The 11,387-nt window shown below is 48.7% G+C and overlaps 2 protein-coding genes across 2 annotated transcripts; both read left to right on the top strand.

Annotated features, from left to right (window-relative positions):
- Positions 1-4,262: 4,262 nt before the first annotated feature.
- On the top strand, positions 4,263-7,244 carry LOC109732110 (sphingolipid delta(4)-desaturase DES1-like). Its single transcript, XM_020291307.4, has 2 exons — positions 4,263-4,647; positions 6,212-7,244. Exons 1-2 carry the CDS (start codon positions 4,480-4,482, stop codon positions 7,031-7,033), a joined length of 990 nt encoding a protein of 329 aa, XP_020146896.1. The 5' UTR covers positions 4,263-4,479; the 3' UTR covers positions 7,034-7,244.
- A 3,452-nt stretch (positions 7,245-10,696) lies between these two features.
- LOC109732109 (uncharacterized) lies at positions 10,697-11,339 on the top strand. The gene has a single exon (XM_020291306.4). The coding sequence runs from the start codon at positions 10,881-10,883 to the stop codon at positions 11,007-11,009; it is 129 nt and encodes a 42-aa protein (XP_020146895.1). The 5' UTR covers positions 10,697-10,880; the 3' UTR covers positions 11,010-11,339.
- Positions 11,340-11,387: the final 48 nt, after the last annotated feature.

Genomic DNA, 11,387 nt, shown 5'->3' with positions numbered 1-11,387 from the left:
ACACGGCTAAAATATCGTATATCAAGTGTGTAGAGAGGTGCCCCTGCCCCCGTATATAAAGGAGCAAGGGGGAGGCCGGCTGCCCTAGGCGCGCCAAGGAGAGAGGGGGGAGTCCTCCTCCTAGTAGGAGTAGGACTCCCCTTTCCTAGTCCTACTAGGAAAAGAAGGGGGAAGGAAAGAGAGGGAGAGGGAGAGGGAAAGGGGGCTGCGCCCCCCTCTCCTAGTCCAACTAGGACTCCTCTTGGGAGGGGGCGCGCCACCTCCTGGCTGCTTCCCTCTCTCTCCCCTCAAGGCCCACTAAGGCCCAATACTTCCCCGGGGGGTTCCAGTAACCCTCCGGCACTCCGGTTTAATCCGAAACTTCTCCGGAACACTTCCGGTGTCCGAATATAGTCGTCCAATATATCAATCTTTATGTCTCGACCATTTCGAGACTCCTCATCATGTCCGTGATCACATCCGGGATTCCGAACAACCTTCGGTACATCAAAACATATAAACTCATATTATAACTGTCATCGTAACTTTAAGCGTGCAGACCCTTTGGGTTCGAGAACTATGTAGACATGACCGAGACACCTCTCCGGTCAATAACCAATAGCGGGACCTGGATGCCCATATTGGCTCCCACATATTCTACGAAGATCTTTATCGGTCAGACCGCATAACAACATACGTTGTTCCCTTTGTCATCGGTATGTTACTTGCCCGAGATTCGATCGTCGGTATCTCGATACCTAGTTCAATCTCGTTACCGGCAAGTCTCTTTACTCGTTCCGTAATACATCATCCCGCAACTAACTCATTAGTCACAATGCTTGCAAGGCTTATAGTGATGTGCATTACCGAGTGGGCCCAGAGATACCTCTCCGACAATCGGAGTGACAAATCCTAATCGTGAAATACGCCAACCCAACAAGTACCTTTGGAGACACCTGTAGAGCACCTTTATAATCACCCATTTACGTTGTGATGTTTGGTAGCACACAAAGTGTTCCTCCGGTAAACGGGAGTTGCATAATCTCATAGTCATAGGAACATGTATAAGTCATGAAGAAAGCAATAGCAACATACTAAACGATCGGGTGCTAAGCTAACGGAATGGGTCATCTCAATCATGTCGTTCTCCTAATGAGGTGATCCCGTTAATCAAATGACAACTCATGTCCATGGCTAGGAAACATAACCATCTTTGATTAACGAGCTAGTCAAGTAGAGGCATACTAGTGACACTCTGTTTGTCTATGTATTCACACATGTATTATGTTTCCGTTTAATACAATTCTAGCATGAATAATAAACATTTATCATGATATAAGGAAATATATAATACTTTATTATTGCCTCTAGGGCATATTTCCTTCAGCTCCGAGAGAAACTGACACTTGTCATTGAGAGCATCCCATCCTCCGAGGACTTCGAGCGAAAATCATCGGTGAGGAAAAACCCAAACACCTAGAAACCCAAAGTGATTGAGTATCACTGAAGAGATTGTTCCTGTGTGGAACCAGCGCTTGTTACCTTTGAGGACTGTGCATCCTCCAAACGGTTAGGCGTCATGGTCTAGAGCATCCAAGAGGAATTGTGGATCGCCGAGTGACCGAGTCTGTGAAGGTTTGGAAGTCACCTGAAGACTTACCACGAGTGATTGGGAGAGGTCTGTGTGATCTTAGCTCAAGGAGAATACGGTGAGGACTGTGTGTCTGGGATTGTGTGTCCTTAGGTTTAAATACCTAGCCGCTCCAACCAGACGTACAATTGTCACAGCAGTTGGAACTAGTCTACCAAATCATCGTCTTCACCAAGCTACTGGTTCTATTTCCTCAACCCTTTCATTTCCTCATTCTTGTGTTGATGAAATTGATCGTTACTGTTTGAAGACTTTGGCTGAAGACTTTCTCAATTTTCTCAATCCTAATTCTCCAGTCACTTTGTCTTCAGCTTGCTTATCCTGATTACGCTACATGTGCTCTGTGTATGTTTCATTTCATCATGATGACTATGCTACTGCTTTGTTATGCATGCACCTAAGTACTTATTTCGCTGCTTGTAGTTCGTTACTTAGGAAATTCCTCAAGTTGAATTTCCTCAGTGACAAATTTGTAAAAGACGCTTATTCACCCCCCCTCTAGTCGATATAACGCACTTTCAGCAAGGATTCTCTCTCAAAGGCTTTGGAGATGGGTTGCTTTCAAACGACAAAATCCATACTCTTAACTTGGAGCAGCCACCAATTTATGGTGGAGGGGGTGGGCTATTTATAGCCATGAGGTAACCCGACAAGATATTTCCGAAATGACCCTGGCTTAATGGACAACCGACACATGTCCAACGGTTAGATTTCAAACACACGCGACAGCTTGACTTGGGCTACAAGTAAATGTGACTCATCCGACTCAAGATGAGATTTTTCTCTCATTTTTCTTCGCTAGAAGACATAGGATTTTAGGTTGAGCATCACGTTAGTTTTCTGACTTTGTTTACCTCGACCCCACTTAACAGTTCGGTGGTTCCTATGACTCGGGAAAGAAGATGAAACTACGAAAGAAACTATGTCTTCACGCTCCATTGTCTTCAAGCGAATGTCTTCACGTGTCATTATCTTAGACACGAATGTCTTCGCGAACCACCATTGTCTTCAATGTCTTCATACATTTTTAGGGGTCATCTTCGATGGGTAAACCGAATCAATAGGGACTTTTACATGTGTTCTCTTGTGAATCTCATAGACAGATTAGTCCCTCAACCAAGTTTATCGTCAATACTCCAAAACCAACTAGGGGTGGCACTAGATGCACTTACAAGTTGGTCCTAGTTGACTAATTAGAGCTAGGTCTAGTTCCTCTAATCCTCATAGTTAGAAGCTCAGTGTAGTTCTAATTTCCTTCCTCTAATTCTCCGGCGATGATTAGCTCTGGACGATGAAGCACTGCCGGATCATGAAGGTTGCATGCTTACAACCAAGTAGAGAGGTCGTGCTTTCGGCCTTCGGTTCAAGGGACTGTTCGTGGGAAGTTCAAGGGATCGTTCATTGACGGTTCGAGGGACTCTAAGTACGATCTACACCGATACGTTCTTCTTTCGCTGCAACTCGGTGACGGTAACGATCATGATCCCAACATGTTATGCATCTTCTTATTGATCTTGGATGTGCATAGGTGCGATTTTTTTGTTTTCTACTATGTCTCCCAACATTTCCTCCCTCTTGCATCTTCTACTTACGAATGTGTGTTATCGTAAGTTCCCCGACGTTTGGATTCGCAACCAAGTGAGGTTGAAGTGTGACATGAAGCACATACGTCACCGGTGCAGCCATGGTCATAACACACTATTCTAATCCTCTATGCGCACTCCGCCCCATGAGCAACCCTATTAAGGGATCTGCCAGTTTTCTATACTAATAGTTTGAGAGAGAAAGAGAGAGAGAGAAGGGCGAGGTTAGGGATGAAACTACCCTTTCCTTGGTTGCCAACCTCTTTTGAGCCCAGTTTGACGCAGTACGAGTGCTAGTAAGAGCGGGCATGCTCGTACGAGGCTCCGTCTTGCATTTATTAGAAATCTTATGGTTTTTGGAGTACCCGGTACATAGGCTTTTATAAGCGCACGCGCTCGTACAACACCTCGCCTTCTCTACTAGAGTCGTTGGAGGCTGCTAGGCATGTTAGGTATGAGTGAGGGTACGAGCGCTCGTACCTTCGTCTTCTTTGCTGCCTAAATCGCCGACCAGTGGCGTTTCTATGTGTTGGCTATGGGGTTTGTTGACCCACAGCTTTTGCTAACAATAGTCTAAAACATTGTACACCTAATGTGCACCGTGAAGAAAAAGATTAAAAAAATTAGCAATGACCCAACAGATTCTTGAGGCTGGCTTCGCCACCGTCGCGAACAAGGAAATGCAAAAGTACTACAAAAATACTCCCAACCTTTATTTTTTTAAGTAGTTTGAATTACTTACCACATATGTCACGTGGTCTCCCAACCTTTTTTTAATACTGCAAAAATACTGCAGTTTTGTGGATACTATAGTTTATAATTCTACAATTTTTATTAGAGCCAAACACCTCAAAACCATAGTTTTTTTAAAAGCTGTAGTATTCTGAAATACTACTTTGAGAATACTTTGCAACCAAATAACAGTCTTAGGTTCTTCGAGTTCGAGTTCACTTTGGAGTTATCGACATGTTTAGCCCTAAAAAAAACATGCGGGGTCCCCATGTGAAAAAACCGCACTATTTCAACTCCAATACTCCATCACGCTCTGCCCCCGTACAGATATCCCGGTCCGGGGCGCACATCCATCTCCCATGCCCGCACCTCCACCTGAGCTGGACTCCCTGGTATAGCGAGCGCGCCGACCAACTCCATAGCTGGGGCTTCTCCAATCAATCCAGCCGGCCAGAGCGCAGCTCCCGCCCACCCTTCCCCGGTCCCCGTCTCTTCCGCAAAGGAGCAGCCGCGCCATTGCCGTGGGAGGAAGCAATGGGGGCGACACGCGCGGACGCCGACGAGAAGGAGGAAGGCGTGATGGCGACGGACTTCTTTTGGTCGTACACGGACGAACCGCACGCGTCCCGCCGCCGGGAGATCCTGGCCAAGTACCCGCAGATCAAGGAGCTCTTCGGCTCGGATCCTCTCGCCTTCATCAAGGTGCCGTGATCTATTTCCCAGTCTCCTTTTAGATTGAGATCTTCGGTAGATCGACTTCTCTACTGGTTTAAGCGTGGATTTGTTTCGCTTGCATTGCGGTGGCCGTCTTGTTTTTATTCCTGCAGTTTTTCTTTTCTACTATGGCCAAACACCGAATAGTTAGATTCCTAAGAGTTTGATTGCAGCTTTCTTTCTTGTTTTAACTTCCATATAAAGCTGGTAAAAACTAAAAAGTCAGTACTATTTGGTAGAGTAGTGATTGATTTTGTCATGAACAAACTGGTCACTTCATCACAAACGAGCGGTTACGCTTTTAATTCAGGAGAACAAATAAGATTTATGTATGGTGCAGCATATTCGTACAGCGTGGTAGCTTCATCGGATGCAATTTAATGCAATGTTCCTTGGCATCAGGAAAAGCCTGGTTGTTACATGTCCACATCTAGACCATGGGCTCCACGTCCAATCTGTAGTGGTGTCGCTCTCGATGATAGGAGTTTGTGTAGACTGAATGTCATGCTTTATACACATGTGGTGCACAACAAACTAAATTTCGTGCATAGTTTGAAACTGAGCAACTTTATGTGCAGGCAATCAAATTAAGATCAAAGTGTTTACTACTGTCAATATTCTGGCAAAAAAAAAGTGGCAATTTGTTGACCTTAGAGTTCTGCAGAATCTGTCCTGTTGGTCCTGAATCTGTTAGTATGTCATGCTTTTCGTGCCTGAAATAGTTATTGTGCTCTGCACGACTGCGCCTCTGCACCTCTGCACCTTCCTTTGGTAATTGTCAGAACCAACTAGGTAGTCTTGCTCTGCAGTTTTGCCAATATGAGACTTCGGCTTCATGGACTCCCTCCTAAAATAAGTGTCTCAAGCTTACTACAATTTTGCACTTAAGCTAGTATGAAGTTGAGACACTTAGGGTCTGTTCGGCAACCCGCCGGCTCCTAAAAATACGAGGAGCTGCGGAGTGGAGGGACTACAGCTCCATCCTTTTTAACTACAGCTCCGCCAGCTCCGGAGCTGCGGAGTGGAGGGACTCTGAACAGGGCGTTATTTTGGGACGGAGGGAGTATAAATTGGTGCTTTTCTGTTCCTGTGACCGGCAATTACTGCATTGGTCTTTGAACTTCTCACTTGCAGTGCACCTTGGCATGGCATGCTGGCAACTTGAAACAGACAGATAGTCTCTCATGCCAAAACTTACATCTCATGACCCATGTAGGCAGGCAATATAGGGCTTCGATCATCCTGTCCTTCCAACTGTATATCGTTTTGTTTTGTTTTGTTGGACGTTGTTCTTCATAGTTGTATGATTAGAGATTTAGTCTTGTCAGAATTAGCTGGAGAATCAGGATACTTCTCTCTTTCTGTGTGAAAGTAACACCCAGAAACAGCACATTTTCTAATTTATTACTCCCTCCGTTCCATATTAGTTGTCGCTCAAACGGATGTATCTAGCACTAAAATACGTCTAGATACATCGGTTTCAGCGACAACTAATATGGAACGGAGGGAGTACTTATATATATTTTCATATCCGTCTGAACTTTGATTGCAGATAGCCGCAGTTGTTTCGCTTCAGCTATGGACCGCCACGCTCCTGCGAGATGCAGGCTGGTCGAAGATACTGCCGGTCGCTTACTTCTTCGGTTCCTTTCTGAATCACAATCTCTTCCTTGCGATCCACGAGCTCAGCCACAACCTCGCCTTCGCCACCCCATCCCTGAACCGCTGGCTAGGCATCTTCGCAAACCTGCCCATCGGCGTCCCAATGTCGGTGACATTCCAGAAATACCACCTGGAGCACCACCGGTTCCAAGGCGTGGACGGGATCGACATGGACATCCCCAGCCAGACAGAGGCGCACGTCGTAAAGAACACCGTCAGCAAATCCATCTGGGTCGTGCTCCAGCTCTTCTTCTACGCGCTCAGGCCGCTCTTCCTGAAGCCGAAGCCCCCGGGCCTGTGGGAGTTCACCAACCTGACGATCCAGGTCGCGCTCGACGCGGCAATGGTGTACCTCTACGGCTGGAAGTCGCTGGCCTACCTCATCCTGTCTACGTTCCTCGGTGGCGGCATGCACCCGATGGCCGGCCACTTCATCTCGGAGCACTACGTCTTCAGCCCGGAGCAGGAGACCTACTCGTACTACGGGCCGCTGAACCTGATGACGTGGCACGTCGGGTACCACAACGAGCACCACGACTTCCCCAGGATCCCCGGCGCCAAGCTGCACAAGGTGAAGGAGATCGCGCCGGAGTACTATGACAGTCTGAAATCATACAGGTCCTGGAGCCAGGTGATATACATGTACGTCATGGACCAGACGGTAGGCCCTTTCAGCCGGATGAAGCGGAAGGCGCCCAAGAAAGATTTGTAGAAGAAACCTCTGCCTGTAGGTTAAGTTTTGCCACACATAGCTGTTTTAGATGATGTTTTGATCCCCTGGGCCACTGTCTCACTGAACTACTGAAGTGTTAACTCGAAGGTATTTTGCTTGTGTGTTCAGGGAACTTGCACTTGTACCAACTTGTTGCTTCATATGACTTTGCTGTGTATTTTCCGCTGGAGTAAAATTTTCAGATTTTTTATGTTTTTTGAGAGTACACATATTTTGTAGAGTAGAAACTATTTTGGAACCACGTGGTACACGTGGCAAGCCCGGGCGTTTGGTCTTTTTGTTTTGCTCGGTCCTGTCTTCTCGGTTCTCCATTATTTGACCTTCAATCTTCACGGGATGGTCTTTGGTCCCGACCGTACAGACCAAATTTCATGCTACAACTCAGATTCATGTCCACTGCAGTACATGTGTATTCAAAGGGAATTCAGCAGGTAAGTGTAACATGCATGACGTGTATGTAGCAGGTGTATTCAACAAGAATTGTGCCATAAACATCTAGGGAGGACAGGGGATTGTGCCAATTATGCTAAACATCCAGAGATTTTGCTAATTCGGTCTATCGAGGTTATTTTGTCATCCAGAAAAGAAGACAATCCGACAAATTTAATTCGGTCTTCTAGTTTTGATGAGCGATTTTAGTTTGGTCTTTTATATATATTTCAGTCTATATGGGTTGGGTCTTTGGTTTTATGCCCAGGCTTTTGTGTAAGCAAGGCAATTTTAAACGATGCTTGGGTGTATTGACACTAATAGAGGCATGACAATGCAACATCTCCAAGAATTCTTCAACCTTAGGTCTTTCACCTCGTACCACTCTCCACGTGGACCAAGATGATACCATAACATGGAAGTTGACGAGCTCCTCTCGCTACCCCACGGCCTCCTCATGCAAGACACAATTTGTCAGCGTCCCGACACCAATATGGAAGGTATGGGCCCACCTAAGTGCAAGATCATTGGATGGCTTATCATCCAAAATCGGGTTCTGACGTCCGATCGTCGTCTTATGAGGCCTGGGTGGCCAAATTGCAGCCTATGTATGCTTTGGAAGGTGGCCAAATTGCGGCCTTATGTATGCTTTGGAAGGGGAGGCGGAGACGGGGACTCACTTGCTTCTCCATTGTTGGTTATCGTTGAGAGTTTGGCGATTGGTAAAAATATTGGTTTGGCCTTCATTTTTTTGACCCCAACTCATGGCTTGGCTTCGATGATGTTCCATGTGAATCACGTGGTGCAGGATGGGCCGGGAAGGCGCAAAAAAATGGCTTCGCTCATGGTATTAATAGCATGAAAAATTTGGAATGCGCAAAATCTAATGTCAGGAGAGTAGGCCTTTTGCTTTGATCGGAAGAAGTACTATAGTTTGTCAGCAAAATCCGACCCACTTGCACCCACAAAGTACAAGGTCGCCGGGTTTGTGCTGAAGCGCAAGCGTAGCACTCCGCACTCGTCATTTGTTTTTTTTTAAATACTAGTGTAAAAAACATGCTTATATTATAGGATAGAGGAAGTTCTTTTTTCATAGTAGTTGAGATTACGAGGGCGCCGTCGTGTTTAGCGCCTGGTCTCATCAGCCGGGGGCGCCCAACATTCCCGTTGCCGGTGCCGTCGCCGCTCTCCCGCACCGTTGTAGGATGGTTTCTCGCAGCTGCCAGTGTGGTGGCACTGGCACGACGGTGCCAATGTGCTGGTGCATATGCTTGATGGATAATGCCAAGTGGAGAATTCATCGAAAGAAACGTGCGTGCCACTACTAGTACCACTGGTCATCGAGAGAAGAGGGTTACAGCATCTAGTGCCGGACTTTGGCAAATTCGGCCCCTCAAACGTTTATGGACGCGCCCGGATGCGTTCGTGGGTATTGACCGGGCATCTCTCAAATGTTGCGCCGCACATTCACATACCGCAAAATTCGATCCTCAAATCCGTGCAATCCATGCACGTCGAGGACCAAAGTTCGAAACAAAGCAAAGCAAATCATAGTTCAACAAACCAGACATGCCAAAATGAAATCAATGTCCGAGCATGACGGGTGGCCTCGGTTCACTGGCTCGGCGCCTGCTCCGAGCGGAATGCGTCCTACTCTTCCTGCTCCGCCTGCATCCGGGCTGCCTGCTCCGCCTGCATCCGGGCCGCCTCCACCGACTGCATCCGAGCCGCAGCCCTCTCCACCTCATACTTCCTACGGTCGTTGATCTCCATCTTCTTGTCCACAAGCCACTTTTTCGAATGCTCATCATAGAGGGCAGCCCGGGCACTGCCGGAGCCTGTGCTCATCCGCACCCGAACGAGCTGTGGCGAGTCACACACGTCGACCGCCGGCATCTGCGTGGGCAGAAAGCTCTCTGGAATGGCCCAGCCGGCGCTCGGATCGTCCTGTGTCCCAAAGGGGGCGGACAACGTAATCTGCGTAGGCGTTCGGAAGGAAGGGGTGCGGGGATCTAGGCGCGGCGGAGGAGACAGCTGCTCCACCACGTCCAAATCTCCCTGCGACGCCGCCGCCGCCTCCCTCTCTCGCTGTCGGTGTCGCCGCAACTTGCAGGCGATGTTCTCCGCCTTGCAAGTCGCCGACGACGACACCGCGCCTCCCACAAACGAGGTGGACTGCGTCTCTGTCGCGGCGGTGTTGCTCGGGCTGGACGACATCTCCGACAGTGGATCAGAACTGGAGATGAGGAATGGGAGCAAGGGTGGAGGCCGGCGAGGGTCCGGACGCGAGAATGGTTGGAGGGCGGCAGGAGGAGGAGGAGGAAGGGTTTGGTGGATTTGGTGCAATTTAGAGTGGGGTCGGCCTGTCGGGTCCGACGTGGCGGGCGTGCCCGGACGCCCCATATTTGCCCTATATTTGGGCTGGATATAGGGGTGCCGGTCAGCCGGGACATTTGAGGGCCGTTTGAGAGGCCCATCTAGATCAAAAAATCATGACCGGACGGTGATCGGGCGGCTTGCACGGACGTTTGAAACGGGTTTGAGACGTCTGGTTGTAGATGCTCATAGTATACACAAGCGACTGCGATCCAAGTCAAAGGTCACCGAGATAGCAGGTATACATGATTCCTCACCGGACGTGTCATCGAGGAAATATCTCAACCAGCAAAGGTATTAAGCCAAAGCTTCCCAGGACCCACCTACGCCCTTCCTTCCTCTTTAAAAAACAAGGGGTGCGTTCAAAAGAAATCAGGGAAGAAAGACGAAGACCAGACGAACGCGGGGAGAGGGCCGGAGTAATTGCACACCACAGCAGTGGCTGACAGTTGCGCACCACGGTCGCTGCCAGCTGGGCCCCCTGAACTGCGCCGATGCGTTGGCCACATGTCACGCCTCTCGCTTGTCTCCGCGCTTGGCGCCCGGTCGTTGCGCGGTGCCGTAGCCCCCGCTGCTACCAGGACGCCGTTGCTGGATTCCGGAGCACATGGACCAGCCCAACGGCAAGCTTGAGAACCGGAACAGCAGCGCGCCAGCCAGCGCTCGTTGACAGCTGGACCCGGTGACCTGTGCCCGTGCACCGGGCCCACAATCCTTCTGTTTTCTGATGACTTGTGATTCAAGCTGGTTCCCTGGCAATCCATCCATCCTTCCTTCAACCGCCGCCGCAGCCCGCAGGTACACCACACCTCATGCTTTACAGCTCAGCCTCGGCCTTCTGGTTCAGGTCCACACGCAAACGCACACCGGCTATATATCCCCATTCCCCAGTGCTAGCCCACCACCATCCGCACGACATTTTCGCCACCCAACCCGGCAAATCGCCAATCGCCATCGTCTTCTTTGTCTCCTCCAGCGAGCCACAGGAATCCTCTCCGACCAAGAAGAGAAGAGAGAAGAGATGGGAGGGTTCCAGCGGCAGGTGAAGGAGCGGACCATGGAGGTGAAGGTGGCGGTGCTCAAGGGCGTCAGGGTCGTCGGCGACTTCGGCAAGAAGACGTGGAACAAGGTCAAGGCCATCAAGCGCTGATCGATCCATCCATCGCATCACCCCGGCCGTCTGCTTCCCTTCGCTCCAGTCCACTAGTTGCTTCATGTAGTACTGCCTGATAGGATAGCCGTCTGGCCTTGTGCTCTTTTTTTTTTCTCTGGTTGTGGTTGTGATTTGGTTTGTTGGATCTGTTTTTGAGGCAACTTTTGATGTGAAGAATCGCCTGTCAGTATAGGCTTATATTTAGCCTTCTTATATTCCCTTGTTTAATATTATTATTATTCCTTCTCCTTGTTCTTCTTCCTTGCCTCAAGTTTATTGTGAATTTCTGATAGATCCAAAAAAAAAAGATCATATATGTGTAGTTGAGATGCTTTTGTCTTTTTCCACCCAACGTTATGAGGTGATCAATATGGC

This window comes from Aegilops tauschii, chromosome 2, assembly GCF_002575655.3.
Source record: "Aegilops tauschii subsp. strangulata cultivar AL8/78 chromosome 2, Aet v6.0, whole genome shotgun sequence".
Classification (NCBI taxonomy): domain Eukaryota; kingdom Viridiplantae; phylum Streptophyta; class Magnoliopsida; order Poales; family Poaceae; genus Aegilops; species Aegilops tauschii.
This window is presented reverse-complemented; position numbering and strand designations above follow the sequence as displayed.